Source organism: Ovis canadensis, chromosome 17, assembly GCF_042477335.2.
Source record: "Ovis canadensis isolate MfBH-ARS-UI-01 breed Bighorn chromosome 17, ARS-UI_OviCan_v2, whole genome shotgun sequence".
Classification (NCBI taxonomy): domain Eukaryota; kingdom Metazoa; phylum Chordata; class Mammalia; order Artiodactyla; family Bovidae; genus Ovis; species Ovis canadensis.
In genome coordinates, this window is record NC_091261.1 from 10,961,087 (window position 1) to 10,985,129 (window position 24,043).

The following is a 24,043-nucleotide window of genomic DNA, read 5'->3' on the forward strand; positions in this document are numbered from 1 at the left end:
AATGAGTCAGTTCTTCACATCAAGTGGCCAAAGTTGAGCTTCAGCATCAGCCCTTCCAATGAATATTCAGGGTTGCTTTCCTGCCAGGAGCCACCACGGGAGATCCCACCCATGACAATGTCGTGTGGAAGAGAACTGTTAAGCAAGGCTTCAGAACTCAATGGGCTCCCTAGGCTTTCTCAAGCATCTACCCCAAAACCAGAATCTGTCTGTTTTACTATTTCATGACTTTCACCAACTCCTCTGACATTAACAGGGGTCTATTCCTGACCATCTTTCTCTGGAGAAAATCAACTTAGGGCTATAGCTAATAAGTCTCCGGGACATGAGAGAAATATTTCAAATCAAATCCCCTCTGTTAGCATTTTAGCTTGCTTGGAAGGTATATCCAGACTCTTGCAGCTACGCATATGATTATTTACCTCCTCCCAACTGTAAGAGTCATGGAAAGTCATAGAGCCTGTTAAAGAGTTAAAAGTTATTAGACTAGTGCTAATGTAGGATTTCATTATTGGGCCAATGCTTGTTGCTAAGTTCCCATATCTCTTATCCACTGTGCACCTGGGAGTGCATTAGTTAACATAGTTGAAAAGTGAAAAAAACAAGTGTAGCCTTGAAATTAACCACATCAGACTTTTGAGCTAATTGGTTCTTTCTTGTAACTCACTGCACCTTTGCTTCCTGAGAATGTAACTTTGTTTAATACTTTTTGAGGTTGACATAGATTAGAAATATAAGAAAAAACATTTCAAGGGAAAATAAGTTTTCTGGTTGAACAGCCTTTATCAAAAGAGGGTCATAAAATGTTCACAGGCCTCCAAGGCCGGAAGATAATGTACACAATATTGTTTATGGGAAAAGTTTGCAGAAAAATCCTGATTTCCATAAAGACAAAACAGATGTAATGTTTGGGCTGACTCTGTATGACTTTGCATCTTTCATTTCCCTCTATGTATAAGACAAGGTATAAAAGTACCTTTTAATAATAAAGCTATTGGGCCTCGCTTGAAGAAGCTTGGTCACCCCGTTTTTCCTTTTTCTCTTTTTTTCTCTCTTTCTTTTTCAGGCTGATCCCTTGGAGCATAAAGGCTCCCTGCGTTCACTTATCTGCCTGGGTTTCTAAGACCTGAACCGGAAGACGTTCTGCATCTTCACTCCCTCAGGAGACCGGGAAGGCACCTGTGGCCTCCGTGAACAGGGCGAACTTCCTGTCTCAAAGTTTTATCGGCTTTCTATTTAAACCAAGAACTATCAGCCTCTTTCTCTCCTCTATTTTCTTATCTACAATATTCTTTCCTTATCTCTCTCTAAATCATCCGCCGACGCCGTTTTTCCTTCAGGTTCCCCTGGATCCTGCAGGGGCTGGACCCCGGCAGTTTCCTTTAGGATTGATTGGTTTGATCTCCTTACAGTCCAAGGGACTCTCAAGAGTCTTCCCCAACACCACAATTCGAAAGCATCAATTCTTCCGCACTCAACCTTCTTTATGGTCCAAGTCTGACATCTGTACATGACTGCTGGGAAAACCAAAGCTTTGACTATATGGAACTTTGTCAGCAAAGGGATGTGTTTCAATAAATTACCACTGTTGTTGAAGTTCTCTAAACCACCCATTTCTTCTTTTTTTTTTTAATTTATTTTTTCACTGAAGGATAATTGCCTTACAGAATTTTGTTGCTTTCTTTCAAACCTTAACATGAATCAGCCATAGTTATACATATATCCCCTCCCTTTTGGACCTCCCTCCCATCTCCCTCCTCATCTCACCCCTCTAGGTTGATACAGAGGCCCTGTTTGAGCTAACCTCCTGTTTGAAGAAGCCTCCCATTTCTTCACTGGAAGGAACTGAGATGAGCATATTTCTGTTCTGTTTTGTTCTTTGGAGTTATATCTATGTTTCAGTTCGAAATCTCCAAGATTTAAAATAATCATTTGACCCTTTCACATACTTGCATCTTCTCTAATATTAAAAATAATATATCTTTAGTAAGCAGGACTCTAAGTCAGGGATAATAACCGACTTAGTATTACTGAGCACTTCCTGTATTCCAGATACTGTGCAAAGGGCTTACATACAAGTCACATTTATTGTCATAAAAAACTATTATAATACCCACTTTAATAAGTACTGGTTAAAATTTTGAGAAGTAAATTATCTAAGAGCACACTGCTAATGAGTGGCAAAGCTTGGTAGGTCTGACCCCATGGCATATGCTCTTAATCCTCCCTTAACAGAGTGCAGCATGTTTAGGCAGAGGGAAAAGTAGGCAGCATCCCAGTCACACCCACAACCTCAGTCAATGGGACAGCAGGTGGTGGGGTCTGGAGCTAAGCGGGCCAATCAAAGAAATCCTAAATTGGGTTGCGAGTCTGGGCCATTATACTTCCCCTGGGAAGAAAAATGCTTCATGGGAAAATGGCTTTACCCATTCCCGGTTACTGACGGCCTGCTTCAGTCCTGAAGAGACCTAGGCTGTGCAACACAGCATCTACCCCAGGATACAACAGGCCTCCTGAAGACAGAGCTCTGAGCACTCAAGGGACAGATCCCATTTCTATCCATTTGATATGACTTTTCTGTCATGATACTTTACAAAGGACGTGGGTGTCAAATACATGGGATAGTTAGATGAATGGGTTGAGGGATTTCCTAAAGCAGATGGCACCTGGCCTGTTAGGCACGAGAACCAGTCTGATCACAGCCATGAGAAGCGACAGCGTCCCGTTTGCACAGTCCTGCATAGAAAGTGCCTTCAACGAGAGCGAGTAGTGCCCTTGTGCAAATTTTAAAAGGCTCTCTTAAGCGAAAGCTTAATTTCGTGGATTACCCCCATCCGTGCACACCTCAGCATCCCCGTAGGGGCGGGAGGCGGCCGACCTTGGCAGCAAAACCAACTGCTGCGCCTCGTCTCTTCTAAACCTTCGACTCTTGGCTTCCCGTCCTCAAACAGGAATCGCGCTGCATTTGGAGTTCCCCATTTCCCACGTACATACAGGTGTTATCTAAAGACACTGGGGTTGGGACGAGAAAGAGGTCTAAACTTCAGGCGCAACAGAGTTAAAGCGGCGCCAGTGAATACAGCGCATAGTAAAGATTTCAGGGCCGGCGCGCCTGCAAACTCCCCGAGTGCGCATGCTCATGGAAGGGGCGCGGGTGCTGGGCGGGGCTGAGGTTGCTAGGCGACGTCTCACGGCCTCGCGTCAGCCTAGGCTGGCTGGCGGACCAGCTACTGGCCTGAAGCCTAGCTCTCACGATCCTCACTCCATCTGAGCAGCCAATGGCCGCGCTTCCAGTGCCGCGTTCGCTCGAGTCACACGATGCCGGCAGCTGCGTAGGCCAATCACGGCTCTCAGAAGGCGGGGCGGAGCCCACGCAAGCCAATAACGGCGGAGGAGCCCGTCGACTCTCGAGTGGTAGCGCCTAGCGCAGCTCTGGAGGCGGCGGCTGCAGACTGGGTGGCGCGCAAGGTGAGGGACTGGGGTGGAGGTCCTCGGTTGGCTCCCGCGTACAGAGGCCGGGACGGACGGCCTGGCGGCAGGTATTGGTGAAAACGAGTGAAATCTCTTAATGTCGGAACCAGGCAGTGGTCACAGCACAGAGTGACAGAGTGACCAGAGTTCTACAAAAGGAAGAAGCAAGATCTGTTTGTATGCGCGGCGGGGCGCGCGGGTGGGAAGGGCGTCCTGGAAGGGTTCTAAAGGGTGAATAGCAACTGGGCAGAGGGCTATACCGGCAAGAGATGCTGTTTCGTGGCCAGAGAGGCCCGAAGCGGAGGACAGTCAGAGACCTTGGTGTATCAGTACGGAGTGTGGGGGCGAAAAGCTGAGAGTAAAGGAGAGCAGAGGCCCAGGTGTTTCATCTGTGGGGAGGCACTCCCTGAAACTTTAAGGGTCTGCCGAAGGGCTGAACCCCGTCTGCTGTTTGCATGAATGCTGGCGTCGTGTTTTAGAGGGAGGGTTTAAGAAGGGCACACTTGGAGGTGCCAGGCGTCCGGGGCGGGCAAAGGCCAACAGGCAGTGCTTGCAGGTCTCAGAGACAGGGAAACTTCAAAGTTTCTGGGTGGGTGTGGGGGGGGGTGGGGAGCCACAGACAACTACATTTCTTTTTTTCTGAGTCTGTAGCAGACCTCAAGTCAATCCAGTTGTGCAAGGATGAAAAAGAGAAATAAAATTCACTTGTTATTTCCCCTCTCCTCTCTTCCTTAATACCTATTTTTTGCTTTTGTTCAGTTGGCAGTAGTGTATCCTTTTCCCTCCCTTAAATCTAGAGAGTAAACTCCTGAATGTTAATTAAACCAGTTGTTTCTAAATTGGGAAGTGTTTGAAGACTTAATCCAGGCAGCAGAGATAGAGATCTGGAAAATTCTGTCCTAGATGACTAAGTAGATAGTGGCATCAGTTCACCAAGTTAAGTACGTAGGGAGGGAGTATGTGGGAAGGGTTGCAAGGAGTAGTGGCCGAATTTTGGGACATGTTGACTTTGCCATGCCTCCAAACTGCCTAAATTGGAGATGGCCAGTGTACTTTGGATAATCAGAACCTGGGGTTTTAGAGAGAGAGGATATCAGCATATTCTCACAACAGGGAACAGATATGATCACTCCTGACACTGTAGAATAGTTGGAAGGAGTAAATCAAGCATCTCTGGGAAACTGTTCAGCCTCAATTGTTGAGCCTTTCTTTCTCAAAAGCTGTACCACAGACATACTAAATGGGAAAGTGCTGTATCCTTTCTTATCTCCTGGTTGAGTCTCTAGAACTGATATTTCTTCTGCTCAAAACCACCCATCGACCCCATCCCACCCTCTTTACTCTCTTTTAATCTAGTTAAATTAGATTTAACTGCCTTCCCTCCAGACTCCAGGTTTGAGTTTACATGCTTCTTTCTCTAGTATCTGTTCCCTGGGCCTCTGTGTTTTATATTTCCAACCTTTTATTGCTCTTATCACAGATGTTGTGACAGGGTTGTTACTTCTTTGTATTCCTCCCTAGATTTTGTGATTTGAAGAAATCATATTTATTTATCAAGGGTGAGAGCAGCAGGAAGCATAGTGGCTGCAAATAGTACCACATGTTAAATCAGAGTGAATACATGTGAATCCCAAGAAGCGAGAAAGGCGGGTATATCAAGGTGAGAAGTATCAAATTTTCCTTAAGGGCCAGATAAAATAAACTCTAAAATATTTTTGTTGGATCTGGCAGCTGGGAAACAGTGATTTTATTAAGAGTAAATTTAGTGCATTGATTAGAATACAAAACTGATTTTAATTGCTAGAGAGTGGATGTGAAATCTGAAAATGAAGACAGCCTATATGGAATACTCTTTCAGGAGGCTTGGGTGAACTTTGAGAATTATTCCTCTCTTACTATACCATTTATTGTGTGCTTTATTATTTAGGATCACAGTATGATATGGATGAGAGCACAGACTCCTCCACTTAGTGTTTTTGTAATTTGGGAAAATTAATCTTTCTGAACCTCAGTTTTTATCTGTAAAATGAAAATAATAAAAGTGCCTACCTTGACGCTATGGTAAGGAGTAAAGTCTATAATATAGAGAGAGCATGTGACACTGTTAGAAGTTACTGGTGTATATAAAGCGCTTAATAATTGTTAGCTTTTTTTAGCTTATGTGTCACCTCAACGTAAGTACTTCACATGTATCATTTCTTGGACTCTTTAGAAGAACTATACTGTTATTCCTTATTTTTTCAACTTTATTGAGGTTCTGTTAGCAAAATGTACATTGTGGTTTGATATACATGTACATCATGAAAAGATTCCCATCATCTAGTTATTGTTATTATTTATATTTTGCAAATAATAAAACTGAGGCTTAGAGAAGTTACTTAACTTGCTCAAGGTCGCACAGCTAGTAAGTGGTGTTGATTCAACATTATTAGATTTGGAATCTGCCCGCAATGGAGGAGACCCAGGTTTGATCCCTGGGTTGGGAAGATCCCCTAGAGAAGGGAATGATTGCCCACTCCAGGGTTCTTGCTTAGAGAATTCCATGGACAGAGGAGCCTGGCACACTACAGTCCATGGGGTCACAAAGAGTCAGACACGACTGAGAGACTAACGCTTTGACAGTTTCATGTATTATGCATTCAAGACATACCTAACTTTATTTTATTTTTTTATATTTCTAGGCTATGCAGTTCACCTGTGAGTTTTTTTTCAAATTGTCACAAATCTCCCCAAGTTTTTCCAATTTGTTTTTTGAAAAAAAAACTAAGTCTAAGTGGACCTGCCTGCACAGTTCAAAGCTGTGTTATTGAAGGGTTAGCCATAGTTGAGTGGGTTATGGGGTGGTGCTCTAAGACAAAGGAGCATTTTAAACAATATTAAGAATGCTTTTGAGGTTTAATATATTTATTTTTAGAGTGGCCCATCATAATTTATAAACAAGGGACATCAGTGAACATTTTTAGGAAAGTGACATTCTTTATAAGTTTCTCTGTTTTTTGATTTGGTGGCCTATTAAGCTTATTTATAAGTGAACATACTCATGAAAAAATTAAAATTATAAGAGGTATAAAATGGAAGGTAAATTTTTTCTCCTCTTCATAACCCCTCCCTACCATGTATGCATAGGCATTTTCTATTTGTGTGTTTCTCCTATTTATATATGTGTAAAGTGCATAGATAAAGACATAACCTTTTCACAGAAACATAGGTAAGGCTCTTCCTATACATTCTGCAACTTGCTATTTCACTTAGATGTCTTTCTATGTAGAATATGTAAATCTTCCTCCTCAGTCTTTGGAAGGACCTGATAGAATTTATTTAATTCATTTCTTGTTGATGGCCCTAACATCTTGCTGTATTTTTCTTTGTTTTTGCTATTGTGAGCAATGCTTCCTTCAGTCTTAGTGTGCTCATCTTTGTGTACTTAAGTGAGAAAATTGCTGGCTCAAAAGGTGTATTCGTTTTGAATTGTAATAAATACTGTGGTTTTTTTCCTTAAAGAATAAACTAATCCTCCCATCAACAATGTACAGTGATGCCGGTTTCCCCAAAGTGTTACTGCTAGGCGCTCTGTGAAACTAAGTTTTTGTTTTAGGATGCATTTCCTATTTGAGTCAAACTGAGCTGTTTATTTGCTTAGTATTTGTATTTATTTTTCTGTGAATAGTCTGTCATTTTTCTATTGGGTTTTTAGGCTTTTTCTAAAGGACTCATTGTAGCCCTTTGTCATCTTTGACTTTATTGTTGTCTTTTTATTCCCAATTATAAATATTTAGTATTTATGTAGTCATATTTGGCAGACTTTTTCTAAATAGGTTCTTAAGTGATACTTTTAAACCCAGCTATTGCTCTTTGAAATTACAAGTTTTTCCTGGGAGATACTTTTAAACCCAGCTATTGCTCTTTGAAATTACAAGTTTTTCCTGGGAGACCACACTGATAAGTCTCCTTAAAGATGGCTTGAAATTTCGTATCCACTATTTTTTAGATATTTCTCTTGAACTTTAACATGTGGCTTTTAAATCCTATCTACAAATGGAGGTGGTGATGACATCCTGTAGACTGGTGTTTTTAATCATGGGTTTAGGACCTGAGAGACTGGCACTCCTTTAGCAATTTAAAAATTAATCAGAAGCATTTTAAAACCTGTTATCTCATAATTTTGTTGTTTAGCTTGCTTATTTACTTATTTATTTATATTTACAGAATAATAAGGCTGTCTGCAAAGATTTGAAAAATGGCAACAAATGAAAGTATCAGCATCTTTAGTTCAGCATCCTTGGCTGTGGAATATGTAGATTCACTTTTGCCTGAGAATCCTCTGCAGGAACCATTTAAAAATGCTTGGAACTATATGTTGAATAATTATACAAAGTTCCAGATTGCAACGTGGGGATCTCTCATCGTTCATGAGGTCCTTTATTTCTTGTTCTGTTTACCTGGATTTTTGTTTCAATTTATACCTTACATGAAAAAGTACAAAATTCAAAAGGTGAGTATAATGGACTTGTACTGGAGTATTATCATTAGTCTTGTTGAATATTTTTTTAAAGTAAATATAATTTGTAACTGAAAATAGACTGTACATCAGGGCTGTCCAACAGACATGTAATGAAGCCGCATACATAATTTCCTACTAGAATATATTAAAAATAACAAAAGGGGGGGAATAATGTTCACAATGTATTTAGTTTAATCCAGTAAATCTCAATTATATTTCAGTAAGTAATCAAAATTAAAAAGTATTTAATGGGATATATTGTGTTCTTATTCTTACAATAAGTGTTCAAAATTTAGTGTATATTTTACACTAATTTCAACTCATCTTAGTTAAGACTAAGTGTATTTAAAATGTTCAATAGCCACATTTCTAGTTGCTACCATATTACACAGCACAACCCTAGATCATTACTGATAAGGTTTCAGAAAGAATTTGTTGAATTGTGCCTTCAATAGATGTGATGTTTATCTAATTTGAGTTTATAAGTTTTAATTAAAAAAAATTTTTATTGAGTTATAGTTGATATACAATAAATTAGTTTCAGATGTTAGTTTCAATGCTGAATCACAGCATTGTGATTCGGAATTTTTGTACATTATGCTCTACCTTACATTATTATGAAATACTGGCTATATTCCCTATGCTATCCTTGTTTTGCTGTGCTTAGTCACTCACTCATGTCCAACTCTTTGCAACCCCATGGACTGTAGCCTTTGAGGCTCCTCTGTCCATGAGTATTCTCCAGGCAAGAATACTGGAATGGGTTGCCATGCCCTCTTTCAGGGGATCCTCCCAACCCAGGGATCAAACCCAGGTCTCCCATATTACAGGTGGATCCTTTACCGTCTGAGCCACCGGGGAAGCTAACAAGGGAAATAACAAGTAACAGGGAAGTAACAAGGGAGTAAGAGCCTTGTTACTTAACTATTAACTTATGTAGTAGTTTGTACTTCTTTTTTTTTTAATCTCCTACCTCTATCTCACTCCTTCCCTCTTTCTCCCTGCTGGTTGTAACCTCTAGTTTGTTCTCTAGATCTGAATCTATGTCTTGTTTTATTCATTCGTTCGGGTTTTTTTCTCACATCTAAGTGATAACATACATATTTGTCTTTCTCTGACTTATTTCACTTAGTATAATACCTTCCAGGTCTATCCACGTTGTTGCACTGGCAAAATTTCATTCTTTTTAATGGCTGAGTAGTCTATTGTGTGTATATACCCCGTCTTCTTCCACCATTCATCTGTTGATGGACACTTAGATTGCTTCCATATCTTGGCCATTGTAAAGAATGCTGGTGTGAATGTATGGTATGCTTGTATCTTTTCTAATTAGTTTTTTTTGTTTTTTCAGGTATATACTCAGGAGTGGAATCAATGGGTCATAAGATAATTCTATTTTTAGTCTTTTGAGGAACCTCCATACTGTCCACAGTGTCTGCACCAGTTTACATTTGTGCCAACTGTGTACCGAGGTTCCCTTTTCTTTACATCCTCACCAACATTTGTATTTGTAGTCTTTTTTGATTAATAGCCATTCTGACATGTGTGAGGTGATATCTCATTGGGATTTTTATTTGCATTTCCTTAATGATTTGTGATGTTGAGTATTTTTTCATGTGTGTATTGACCATCTGTATGTCTTTGGGAAAATGTCTGTTCAAGTCTTATGCTCATTTTTATATCAAATTATATGAGCCCTAATCATATGTTTTAGATATCAATCCCTAATCAGTCTTGCAAATTAAATAACTTGCAAATATTTTGTCCCGTTCAATAGTTGCCTGTGGTGTCAGGAGTTTCCTTTGCTATGAGAAACATACTTCAAAGTTTAGGTCCCATTTGTTCGTTTTTGCTTTTGTTTCCTTTGCTCTAGGAGACAGATCTAAAAAGGTATTATTGTGATGTGTTGTCTTCTATGAGTTTTATGGTGTTCCCATACAAATACTAAAATTATTTGTTCCAGTTCTAAAAAAAATGCCAGTGGTGTTTTGATAGGGATTGTATTGACTCTACAGATTACCTTGGGTAGTGTGGTCATTTTAATAATAATTCAATTCAATAGAATAGTTCTTCCAATCTAAGAACATGATGTATCTTTCCGTTTGTGTTATCCATTTGTGTTTGTTTCATCTGTGTCCTAAGAGTTTTTTGAGTACAGATCAATTATCTCTTTAGGTAGGTTTATTACTAGGTATGGTATTCTTTTTGCTGAAATGGTAAATGGGATTGTTTCCTTAATTTCATTGTTAGTGTATAAAAATCTGTTGATCGAGTTTCATATATTAATTTTGTATCCAACAACTTTACCAAATTCACTGGTAAACTCTAGTAGTTTTCTGGTGGGGTTTTTAGGGTTTTTCATGTCATCTGCAGACAGTGACAGTTTTACTTCTTCCTTTCCAATTTGGATTCCTTTTCTTTCTTTTCCTTGTCCTATTGTTGTGTCTAAGACTTCCAGTACTGTGTTGAATAAAAGTGGGCATCCTTATCTTATTCCTGATCTTAGAGGAAATGTTTTCAGGTTCTCACCGTTGACTGTGTTAGCTGTGGACTTACCATCTGTGGCCTTTATTATGTTAAGATATGCTCCCTTTGTACTCACTCTATGGAGAAGTTTTATCATATATAAATTGTAATTTTTGAATTAGCTAGAAGGGAATCTTATTCCTTCATGAGTATTATTTTGCAATTCACTATAATCCTTAATGTCTCAACTCTTCAGTGTTGTTAATATGCTAAGACTTTGATCAAGAGTGTTAAAATTTTGTTTTATTCTAAATATAACATGGTTTTTCTGCAGCATTCATGTCATCTTCCAAAAAATGTTGATGTTCCTAACTTCTCAGTATTTGCTTCAGTACACTAAGTGTTTCTTGAGAGCTTGTGTACATGGTATGTCTTCTCAGGTTTAAACATAGGGAAAATAATGAACTCTTGTAACTAAAGAGTTTGACACAGTTCTCAGGAAGGAGTCTGTACCATATTGTTAAAGAAAGAAAGAATTTATCAACACTTAGTAAACCTATAATAGTTTCTAATGCTTACTATTAGCTTTTTTCAAAAAGTCATGCCAAACTCAGACTTGGGCACACAGTCTTGATGTAAAGTAGGCCTTTTGGGAATGTTCATCTAAAGGTTGCACTCACTGAGTTCATGTCTGGTGGCAGTCAGCGCACATCCTCTGTAATCAGTCTCTTCACTTTGTAGCCTCTCCTGGTGAGTCTCACGTTAAGCAACTATTAACATTGATCCTTTTTGGGGATACTGCATGGGGCCAGCTGCTTGTGGACTCCAGGTCAAAGGAGGGAAGAACAAAGAGTAAAGGGAGAAGGAATTAAAAGGGCTGTGGCCTAAAGGAGAGTATCCTGTTACTGTAAATAAAGGACACAATATTTCCAAAATGTTTTTTATAAAAAGGCCTGCTTTGAAAGGCAGAATTGTGTTTGAGTGTCTTAAGTTCTCATGCATGTTTGGAATTCTGACTGCAGTGGGTCACCCACTGCATTATTTGTGGGGCTGATTGGTTGGTTGTATGACTATCCAGGCCACACTATCCCTCTCTGCCTTCTGCCCTCTACAGTTGACTCACTGGCAGAGGTGGTAACTTTTTCAGAGAGAAAGGCCTGTTTCAGTTAAGATTTTATGAAGACTCCAGAGAAAAATATGGCAAAAGAAAGGACAAGCAATAATCTAGTTTACAACTAGTTACTTACAAACAGATTGAAAGCCTTCAAGTCTGTGCTTAGCATGTGTTTCTTGAGTTTCACAACCATTAAAGTCCCTGCTTTGAGATTTTTTGATAATAAAATTAACTGAAGATTAATCAATACAAGTTTTCACAATATAAAGGGATTTTAAAAACAAGCCAATAAGTCAGTATAAGTTAATTACAGATTTATGCATTTTGAAGGCAGATACCCTAAAACACTGACACTGATGGAGCAACACCAAAAATTCTGCTTTGAAACAGAATAGACAGTTAATGTACATGCTTGCTAGGGGGAAGGGTGATATTCACTTCTGTGAAAGTAAAGAAATAGACCTTGCAGGATTTTTTTTTTTCTTTATGTCATACATCTCAATAATTCTCTAGGAATTTTCCTCAAAGATTTATACATTAAAAACATTCTTTCTGAAATCTGTGACCCTCATAAATGTAAATCGTGATTTTTTTTAAGTTATAACTGATTTCTTTTTCTGTTAATTTCTACAGCTACATCAGTGTTAGATTCTAGCCAAGATATCACCAGTTAGTTAAACATAGTTCTTTGGAGAAAAGAGTGGCTTTTCCCACCCAAGCCAGAATCTTTCATTTATTTTGTCCCCAGTCACAGACTGGAAGTTCAGAGGAGCAAGGTCAGATCATGCTCAGAGCAGAAATAGAAAATTGTAAAGTAATCTTGCCTAATTCCTTCATTTTATTGTTGAGACTGAGATGTGAGATTCACAGAGACCCTGAGGTTAGAACCAACTCTGACTGATTACCAGTTGAACTCTCCCTTTTTTGTCAGGGAAGGAAGCTCTTCTAAAGAATTTCAGGAACAATACTGGAACCCTAGATTTTAGTTAGTCCCAAGTTCTGCTAATAACTGCCTATGTGTTCCTGGGCAAGATGGTTGACCTCTGGGCCTCTGCTGAGGTCAGTGGTTTCCATTGCAGATTTCTGAATTTAGGGGTAAGGGCATTTAAAAGAGCAAAAACTATTTATTATTTGCTATCTTTTTGTAAAACCAAAAGCACTTCTTAACTAAGTACAGCCGTTTGAATTGAATACATATTCACTTTTCTTTATGGCTTGCTGAGCAAGTTGATAATCCTGATGGGGCTTTGTGAACATTTCTCTGCACTGATCACTTGCTCATTTGATTTTAATCTGTGAACTTCATCTGTGGCCAGTAGCTCTCCATTCTTTGGGAACCACGGGACACATTTGTTTCTGGAGTTCTTTCAGCTCAGAGTTTCTAATTCTGTCAATGTGTATGAAGAAAAATGCACTAATTTCTGGGAGTGAAAACCACTGAATGGTGTTGCCTGCCTGTATAGTAAGGCTTTCAATGCTGTGTGTATAGCTCCCTCAGCAATTGGGAGAACTCAGCTGTGATTGTAGCATGACACATGTCTTCACCTCTGGAATTCCTGATAAAAGTAAATGATCCGTGGGCAGCAAAAACAGGACTTACTTATTCTCTAGTGTTGCTTTGGTTTGCTCTGTAGTGTTGCTTAAAGATCATTTGGACCATTATGCCTGAACCTGAGTTTTGACAATTTCTTCATCTGTTTATAGTAGTGATAATAGTTGTCAAGAATTTAGAATGTTGAGGATGAGTGTTACAGTTCCTGGGCCTTAGTTACTGTAACTTAGCAATTATAATACAGAATCTACATAACATAGGATTAATTAAATAACAAATTTCAGGTTCCATATAGACATTAGAGAAAAAGCTAAGAATTTACTTTTAGTTTTCAGGTGAAACTTCTGATAGCAGAGGCTAATACTAAATGTTTTAATTTTTTTCTCCATAGGATAAACCAGAAACATGGGAAAACCAATGGAAATGTTTTAAAGTGCTTCTCTTTAATCACTTTTGTATCCAGCTTCCGTTGATTTGTGGAACTTATTATTTTACAGAGTATTTCAGTATTCCCTATGATTGGGAAACAATGCCAAGATGGTATGTAGATAAAGATATGATTTTTATACTCAGTTATGGTTTATCATTCAATTAAAATATCTTTAGTATTATGTTCTTTCTTCATTTGGTTAATGTTTGTTCTTAACTTGGAAGTAAATATAGAAAACTATAGTAGAAACTTAAAATGTTCCCATTTTTATGTGTTTCTATATTTTAATATCTTTATTGGAGAGTGAGTTTCTTACATTAGAAGTTTCTTATAACAGAAGTTATATGATTATGTATAGGATACGGAGGCTTATACCAAGAAAAAATATATTTTAAGTCTAAAATGAAAAAAATGAGTGTAAAGTTTATAAAAATTTTGTCCATATAGACACACACGTATATATATATATAATATGAGCATAAGTATTTATGTTCAGATAAATTTTGTATTCTAGCTTTTTGTTCTGACTAAACCTGAATAGATGTACAATATATAGATATGTGCTTATCCTATTACTGTATATGCAACATATAAGAGAATTTGTGTATTTGTTCCTATATAAATAAAATATTTTTGCCCATTGCACTTACATGCTTCTCTTTGGCAGAAGAAAGTGATTTTACTGTTAAGAGTAGTAAGTCCTTTATCAGCGTTGCTCTTTGCCTAGAAATTTTGAGTTTTGTTTCTTAGCTCTGATTTTATAACTTATTATTTTTTAATTTAATTAGAATTGATATGGTGGTCAGCCTCTTTAACCCTTCTTCAGCTGGTATCATATATCTAGCTTGTATCTATATGTATTGTTTTGATAATTTTTTGATCAATATAACCAGTTAAATCAAGATAATATTTGATTTTATGCAGTGTCCAGCAGTGATCCTAGGTAAAAGTCTAGATTGTTTTAGTAAGTTATTTTATCCTCATTACGGTATTTTCATCTTAAAGGTACATGCTTTTGGCAAGATGTTTTGGCTGTGCAGTGATCGAGGATACTTGGCACTATTTCTTACATAGGCTTTTACATCACAAAAGAATATATAAATATATTCATAAAATTCATCATGAGTTTCAGGTATGTTAGAATTATCTTTAATATATTTTTTACTCTTTGAGCCAAAAATGTTATTTTTTTAAAGAATCTGAACTTAAAAAAAATTGTCAGTGATGTCTTTATTTCATTTTCCTTTGGCATAATTGTTTAGAATACATACACACATAAACATGAACACAAAGCTAGTTCTACAGATTTTTTCTAGTATCCTAATTTCGTGGTAAATTGAGGCCTGAAAGAAAAATTTTCATTTTTGTGTTTTGATTCAGAGCACTGTACTCACACAGCTGGGTACCTGGCAGTTTGATGGAGGCTCTAATGCTGTTATGATCATTTAAGTGAGACCCCAAAACAACAAACCTTGAATCATTAAGTTTTTCAAACAGTTTTCAACTTAGCTTTAATGCTTTTCCACCTCATTGCTAACTTCTTCCCACAAAACAGGGATTTTTTTTTTTTTTTAAATCAGAAGTGCTTTGTAGTTAGCTTTGTCAGATTTGTTTCATTGGTATGTTCTGCACTGATCCTGATTACCTGATATGATAAATCAAATATCCCTTTCTTGGCAGAACAAATTCAGGTGCATAAATGACATGTAGAATTCAAGCCAGTTGTTTTGATGCCTTTATCTCAAACCATTAAAATAGATCATATTAAGGACATCCCTAAGCCTTCTAATATTTGGTAAAAACAGAGAGATATCTTTATTGAGAATTACTGTTAATGTTTATATAGGTATGACTAGATATACAGTTCACCCGTAATATCCATGGGTTCTGAATCCATGAATTCAACCAACTGAATGAATATGCACATCCTCTGGAAACCCTCATTGAAAATATTTGGGAAAAAAGTTTCAGAAAGTTCCTAAAGGCAAAACTTGAATTTGCCTTGAATGAGCAACTATTTACATAACATTTAAATTGTGTTCACAACAATTACACAATTACATAGCATTTATATTGTATTAGGTCTTATAAGTAATCTGTAGATGATGTATATGGGAGGATGTGCATAGGTTATGTGCAAATACTGCCTTTTTATTAAAGTTTGGTGTCCATGGGGGTCCTTGAACCAATCCCTTTAGAATACTGAGGGATGACTGTATTTTCATAACATATAGAAGGGATATCGTTTTATAAAATGATATGCACAAATAAATTTAGAAAGATGGTAATGGTAACCCTGTATGCCAGACAGCAAAAGAGACACAAATGTAAAGAACAGACTTTTGGACTCTGTGGGAAAGGGAGAAGGTGGGATGATTTGGGAGAATGTATACTATCATGTAAGAAATGGGGAAAAAAAAAGAATATTAAAGAAAATTAATAAAATACATGTATATATTAGTCAGGGTTCTTCCAAGAATCAATAGGAGATACATACACACAGATTTATTTTAAGGAACTGGCTCATGCAGTTGTGGGGGCTGGCAAATCTGAAATCTATAGGGCATCTAACTGGAAATGCAGGAGAGACTTGATGTTGCAGGCCTGAATCTGAATTCCTATGGGCAACAGGCTGGAAAGCACACAGGTTTTCTGTACTGTAGTCTTGAGTGTTCCTTCTTTCCTTGGGAAGCCTCAGTCTTTGCTTTTAAAGCCCTTAGCTGATTGAATGGAGCCCACCTGCATTATAGAGGATCCTCTTTACCGATTTAAATATTAAATATTGATCACATCTAAAATAGACCTTCACACCAAATCTAGACTGGTGTTTGACCAAGCAACTGGACACCATGGCCTAGATAAGTTCATATATAAAATTAACCATTATAATATATTAAGCAATTCTTACTTATTTTAGGCTCCATTTGGAATGGAAGCTGAATATGCACATCCTCTGGAAACCATAATTCTTGGAACTGGATTTTTCATTGGAATCATGCTTTTATGTGACCATGTTATTCTCCTTTGGGCCTGGGTGACTGTTCGTTTGATAGAGACTATTGATGTCCATAGGTAAGGTTTGTTTTCTATTCAGGTAGAAGGTATCATAAAATATCCTTTCTTCATGGTCATAGATTATCTTTATTTTTTTAAATTGAGATGTAATTGACATATTGTGTTTTAGGTATACAGTGTAATGGTTTGATATATATATTGCTGATCCATCTTTATACATTGTTACAATTTTTTTTTTGTGTGTAATGAGAACTTTTAAGATTTACTCTCTTTGCAACTTTCAAATTCACAGGACTGTTGACTTCAGCCTCTATGCTATTCATTACATGCCCAAGGCTTAGTCATCTTACAATTGGAAGTTCATACCTTTGACCACTTTCACCCATTTTACACACTCGTAGTCATTGTCATAGATTATCTTTTCTAAGTAGACTAATAGTAGGAGAAGTTAAACCTTGTTAATGTTACTGTTTTTAAGAAAACAGGAGAATATAATCGTTGGGGAAAAGTTCAAATAATAGACTTATTTTTTGCATTCTTATCTATAACTGTTGTCATTTTTATGATGAGAATATATTCATGTATTATTTGGGAAGACGAAACGAAATTTTGGAAGTGCTGCAAAACTGCCCTCCAAAGGGCCCCTCTTTACATGCCCAGCAGGAGCCGGCAAGAATGCTTTCCCTGCTTCTGATACCTTTTCCAGCCTGGGCATGACAATATCATTAATCTTGGTTATTAGGAGAGCAGAGAACCTTCAGGGTTGTGATCTGCATTCCCCAGGGACTGGTGAGGCTGCACGCCTGTATGCTTGTTGACAACAGTTATTTTTTTCTTTGAATTAGCATTTTATATCACTTGCCTACTTTTTGTTAGGTTATATGTTTTATAACCTATTATGAAAAAGTGAAAGTATTAGTAACTCTGTTGTGTCCTAGTCTTTGTGATCCCATGCTGTGTAGCCCATCAGTCTCCTTGGTCCATGAAATTCTCCAGGCAAGAATACTGAGGGATGGAGTAGGTAGCCATTCCCTTTTCCAGGGAATCTTCTCAACACAGAGATTTAACCCAGGTCTCTCCTGCATTGCAGGCAGATTCTTTACTGCCTGAGCCACCAGGGAGACTTATAACATTTTGGTTCATGTGTAAGCTTTGTTCAGTTCAGTTCAGTTTGGTCTCTCAGTCATGTCTGACTCTTTGCAACCCCATGGACTACAGCACGCCAGGCTTCCCTGTCCATCACCAACTCCCGGAGCTTGCTCAAACTCATGTCCATCATGCCATCTAACCATCTCATCCTCTGTCATCCCCTTCTCCTACCTTCAATCTTTCCTAGCATCAGGGTCTTTTCTACGGAGTCGGTTCTTGAATCAGGTGGCCAAAGTATTGGAGCTTCAGCATCAGTCCTTCCATTAAATATTCAGGACTGATTTCTTTTAGGATTGACTGGTTTCATCTCCTTGTAGTCTAAGGGATTCTCAAGAGTCTTCTCCAACACCTCAGTTCAAAAGCATCAGTTCTTCAGCGCTCAGCTTTCTTTACGGTCCAACACTCATATCCATACATGACTACTAGAAAAATCATAGCTTTGACTAGGTGGACCTTAGTTGGCAAAGTAATGTCTCTGCTTTTTAATATGCTGTCTAGGTTTGTCATAGCTTTTCTTCCAGGGAGCAAGCATCTTTTAATTTCATGGTTGTTACATGAAATTACAAAGTAGGTAACTTTGTTATATATGTTGTAAATATTTTCTGTCCCATCTGTCATTTCAGTTTTAATTCTTGATGGTTCTTTTGCAGTACTGAAGCTTTAAATTTTTATATAGTAAAATCTATCTGTTTTATTTTTTTTCTGGCTTTTGGATTTCATGCCTTGCTTGAAAAGCAAGTTTAATGTTCCTGAAACACTGTTGAAAGAAATATATTTGTGGTTTTAATTAAAAAATTGGTTAAATAGTGTAATTCAGGCCAGCAATTATTTTATTCTTCTGTAATGACCCTAAAGCTAACCTTTACTTGAAAAAAAATACTGAAACATCCAGCCTTCACCAAATAGAACACTTCTGTACATTTCTGCCCACCACTGACAAATATTATGTGCATATTTCACATGCTTCCTTTGTATTGATTAGAAGGCATTTTTTGGTAAATTATTTCTATCTAATTCCTTTTCAAATGCCTAATACAATACCCTAATTGATTATTTAAACATGATTATATATTTTTTGAATTTTGGGGGGAGCTTTTATTTCATCTGTGAAAGCAGAATATGAAATTCTAGAAACTATTTCTGAATCATTAAAATAGCAAAATTAATGCTTCTACTCTTAGGCAGAGAAGTGGTAGATGATGTGTCCTTCTTTCTTTCTTTCCATTGCTCCTTTCTATTTCCTTCCTTCTAAGCCTGCTCAAGGGAGGGAAGGATTGGGGTGGTTCAGACTGGTATAATTGTAGATACCAGATTTTAGACTTGTAGTTAGAAATAAAGAAGTTGCAAAACAGTAATCCTCAGATTTAACCTTTGTAATGCTTGGTACTAATTTTGTATAACTTTCCTAAAAGACATACGTAGTATTATGGGTGTTACAAACTTTGGTAAGCAAATTCCTCTGAAACAGAAAAAATTCATGAAAATCTGTGTCTAAGAATTCATTACTATAATCCTTCCTTCATCTCCTGATTGTAATATTAATATTAAATTCTATAAATTGTTCAAGTTTTTCTTTAATTACTGAAAGTGGTTTCTAGAGTATGTACCATTTGCTGTGAACTTTTATAAACATGTCAGAAATAAGTGACTTAAGTACAGTGGAATGTTATTTGAATGGTTAACAAGCATATTATGGTCAGTGAACAAGTTGATTATTGATGGTGTGTTTACTTCCTTAATGATCTTTATCATTTTCATTTTAGTGGTTATGACATTCCTCTCAACCCTTTGAATCTCATTCCTTTTTATGCTGGTTCTCGGCATCACGATTTCCACCACATGAACTTCATTGGAAACTATGCTTCAACATTTACATGGTGGGACAGAATTTTTGGAACAGACTCTCAATTTAATGCCTACAATGAAAAGATGAAGAAAGTTGAGAAAAAGACTGAATAAGCATCTCATATAAACCTTCCGGAAAATATGCATTTCCTGAATTGAAGCTAGTAGCTAACATTGCTTCTGGGGAACAGAAATATACATATGACTTGGCCACTAAGTGATTTAAAAGAATAGTAACAACTTTTAATTAATTTCCTAGTGGGAGCTTTCATATATTTAAATAGTTTTCCTGAGGAAGTTTTAAGGGCCATTTTGCTAACTTACAAAAAGGATTTAAGTAATGGAAGGAGTATTAATTGTCCAACATTGTACCATAGGCGTGAAGCCAAAATTGGTCTTTAAACCTTTTAAATATATAGTGGCCATTTCAGGAACTCTTGGTAGTGGTGTTGGCCTCCTGTTGAACTTTAAATACCTTTTTGGAATTTGCATAAAAATCAAATGCCATGGATTGAACTATACCAGTCTGTACAGTATGAGTGAGTGCCGAATCCAGAATAGCCAGTGCCAGGAATTTCTTCTTATCTGGAGCTGACCAGTTTGAAGTGACTCTTTGGGAAGTCCATTTTGATTACAATGTACCACTGTTATCTATAAATTAAGGCATTTATGAATTGATGTAAGACTATTTTAGTCTAAAGGTTTTCAAGTTACTTGAACTTTTTTAAAAAATTGAGCTTTATTTCTGCTATTTACCCTTTCATTTTTGTATATCAAGTTTTCTTTGTACTTAAAGCAGTGTCCTGAAACTGTGTACTGGCTTGCTGTATTTGCACTTGGAGCTATTGAAATAAATGTGATTTTGTTTGATTATTCCATTTCCAATTTAAAACATCGTTTGTCACCTTTTATTTATTCTTATCAGGAAAAGTATAAAAATCACTAAATTATTGTTTTATAACAAAAGGAATAGTTTTATCTTTTTAAATGCTTCATTTCTTAAACTTTTTGACAGTTTCAACATGTATTTATCAGGCTATTGTGGGAAATTCTGTTGACCTAATAAAATGGAGGATATCAAAACAGCTCTTTACTTCACTTAGAAAAAATACAGATGGAAGAATAGAGACAAACTTTATAGGGCAGACTTAATTTCAAGTAGGTAGCCCAGTGGAAAAAAATCCACCTGCCAGTGCAGGAGACATGGGTTCAATCCCTGGGTTGGAGACATCCCCAGGAAAAGGAAATGGCAGTGCATTCCAGTACTCTTGCCTGGGAAATCCCATGGACAGAATAGTGAGGTGGGTTACAGTCCATGGGGTCACAAAGAGTCACATGACTGAGCACACATGCACTGTTTTTTTGTTTTTATATACTTATACAGTAAAGAGGTTTAAATAAGGACTGAGAAAGTTGCAGCTGAGACTCTGGCTGTTGTTTGGTTGCTACGTCATGTCCCACTCAACACCATGGACTGCAGCATGCCAGGCTTCTCTGACCTTCATTATCTCATGGAGTTTGCTCAAATCATGTCCATTGAGTAAATGATGCCATCCAACCATCTCATCCTCTGTTGTTCCCTTCTCCCACCTTCAGTCTTTTCCAATGAGTCGGCTCTTCACATCAGGTGGCCAAAGTATTGGAGCTTCAGCATCAGTCCTTCTGATGAATATTCAGGGTTGGTTTCCTTTAGGGTTGACTAGTTTGACCCCCTTGCTGTTCAAGAGATTCACAAGAGTCTTCAACACCACAGTTCAAAAGCATCATTTCTTTAGTACTCAGCCTTCTTTATGGTTCAACTCTCACATCCATACATAACTACTGGAAAAACCATAGCCTTGACTAGATGGACCTTTGTCCACAAAGTAATGTCTCTGCTTTCTAATATGCTGTCTTGGTGTATCATAACTTTTCTACCAGAGAACAAGTGTCTTAATTTCATGACTACAGTCACCGTCCAAAGTGACTTTGAAACCCAAGAAAATAAAAGTGTCACTGTTTCCATTGTTTCCCTTTGTATTTGCCGTGAAGTTGTGGGACTCGATGCCATCCATACTCTTAGTTTTTTGAATGTTGAGTTTTAAGCCAGCCTTTTCACTCAGCTCTTTCATCTTCATCAGGAGGCTCTTTAGTTTCTCTTCACTTTCTGCCATTGAATTGGTATTATCTACATATCTGAGATTGTTGATATTTCTCCCAGAAATCTTGATGCTAGCTTGTGATTCATCCAGCCTGGCATTGCACATGATGTACTCTGTGTGTAAGTTAAACAATAAGTAGAGTAGCAATATACAACCTAATGTACTCCTTTCCCAACTTTGAACCAGTTGGTTGTTTCATGTCCAGTTCTGTTGCTTCTTGACCTGCCTACAGATTTCTCAGGAGGCAGGTCAGGTGGTCTGGTATTCCCACATCTTGAAGAATTTTCCATGGTTTGTTGTGATCCACAGAAGCTTTGGCATAGTCAATGAAATGGAAGTAGATGTTTTTCTGGAATTCTCTTGCTTTTTCTATGATCCAACAGTTGACAATTTTATCTCTGGTTCTTCCACCTTTTCTAAAGCCAGTTTGTACATCTAAAAGTTTTTGTTTCATGTACTGTTGAAGCCTAGCTTGAAGGATTTTGAGCTTTATCTTCCTTGAATGTGAAATGAGTGCAATTGTATGGTAGTTTGAACAATCTTTGGCATTGCCCTTTGAGACTGTAATGAAAACTGACCTTTTCCAGTCCTGTGACCACTGCTGAGTTTTCCAGATTTACTGACATATTGAGTGCAACACTTTAAGAGCAACATCTTAGGATTTGAAATAGCTCAGCTGGAATTCAGTCACCCACACTAGCTTTGTTGGTAGTAATGCCCACTTGACTTCACATTCCAGGATGTCCAGCTCTAGATTTGTAACCACACAATAGCGGTTATCTGGATCATTAAGACCTTTTTTGTACACTTAGGTGTATTCTTGCCACCTCTTCTTAATCTCTTCTGCTTCTGTTAGGTCCTTAGCATTTCTGCCTTTATCATGCCCATCTTTGCATGAAATGTTCCCTTGGTATCTCAAATTTTCCTGAGCGCTCTCCTCTTTCCCATTCTATTGTTTTCTTCTGTTTCTTTGCATTGTTCACTTAAGAAGGCTTTCTTATCTCTTCTTGGTATTCTCTGGAACTCTGCATTCAGTTGGGTCCATCTTTCCCTTTCTCCTTTGCCTTTCACATCTTTTCCCAGCTATTTGTAACGCTTACTCAGACAACCATTTTGTTTTCTTGCATTTCTTTTTCTTGGGATGGATCTGGTCAACACCTCCTGTACAGTATTACTAACCTCCATGCATAGTTCTTCAGGCAGTCTCAGATCTAATCCCTTGAATCTTTTTGTCACTTCCACTGTATAATCATAAAGGATTTGATGTAGGTCATACCTGAATGGCCTAAGTCTGAATTTTGCAATAGAGAGTTTATGGTCTGAGCCACAGTCAGCACCAGGTCTTGTTTTTGCCCACTGTGTAGAACATTTCCATCTTCAGTTGCAAAGAGTATAATCAATCTGATTTCAATATTGACCCGTCTGGTGATGCCCATGTGTACAGCCATCTCTTGTGTTGTTTGAAGAGGGTGTTTTCTATGACCTGTGTGTTCTCTGGGCAAAACTCCTGTTAGTCTTTGCCCTGCTTCATTTTGTACTCCAAGGCCAAACTTGCCTGTTACTCCAGGTATCCCTTGACTGTCTACTTTTACATTTCAATTGCCTATGATGAAAAGAACATCTTTTGGTGTTAGTACTAGAAGGCCTTGTAGGTCTTCATAGAACTGTTTGACTTCAGCTTCTTTGGCATTAGTTGTTGGGGCATAGACTTGGATTACTATGATATTTGAATGGTTTGCCTTGGAAATGAACCAAGATCATGCTGTCGTTTTTGAGACTGTACCTAAGTAATGCATTTCAGACTCTTTTTTTTAACTATGAAAGCTACTTCATCCCTTTTAAGGGATTCTTGCCAACAGTAGTAAATATAATGTTCATCTGAATTAAATTAGCCCATTCCCATCCATTTTAGTTCACTGATTCCTAAAATGTTGATGTTCACTCTTGTCATCTGCTTGACCACGTCCAGTTTACCTTGATTCATGGCCCTAACATTCCAGGTTCCTATGGAATAATCTTTTTTACGGCATTGGACTTTACTTTTTCTTTTCATCAGACTTTACTTTCACCACCAGACAGGGTATCTTTTCTGCTTTGGCTCAGCCTCTTCATGCTTTCTGGAGCTATTTATCCACTCCTCCTCAGTAGCATGGTGGATGCCTACAGACCTGGGGGGGTCACTTTCCAACCCTCCCCCAACGTGTGTGTGTGTGTGTGTTTAATAAGTTTGTTCTTAACTCTCAAACAACAATTTTGAGGCTGTACCTCAAACTATGCTGTTTAGTTGTAAGGTATCTAAGGGAATTGTTTTATCATCTACTTTCATTCCCTAATACTCTTGGAACACAGGGGTCTGAAC

At 37.6% G+C, this 24,043-nt stretch overlaps 1 protein-coding gene across 6 annotated transcripts; it reads left to right on the plus strand.

Moving 5' to 3' along the window:
• The first annotated feature begins 3,203 nt into the window (after window positions 1-3,203).
• Window positions 3,204-20,435, plus strand: MSMO1 (methylsterol monooxygenase 1). Of its 6 annotated transcripts, none has more exons than XM_069556629.1 (7): window positions 3,261-3,468; window positions 4,993-5,131; window positions 7,678-7,963; window positions 13,496-13,644; window positions 14,540-14,666; window positions 16,452-16,606; window positions 19,462-20,435. In XM_069556629.1, exons 3-7 carry the CDS (start codon window positions 7,709-7,711, stop codon window positions 19,655-19,657), a joined length of 882 nt encoding a protein of 293 aa, XP_069412730.1. In that variant the 5' UTR covers window positions 3,261-3,468; window positions 4,993-5,131; window positions 7,678-7,708; the 3' UTR covers window positions 19,658-20,435. The 6 variants fall into 6 exon arrangements, with proteins under 6 accessions (XP_069412729.1, XP_069412730.1, XP_069412734.1 ...); XM_069556630.1 differs by having other exon boundaries at window positions 3,403-3,539; XM_069556631.1 differs by having other exon boundaries at window positions 3,410-3,648.
• The last annotated feature ends 3,608 nt before the right edge of the window (window positions 20,436-24,043 follow it).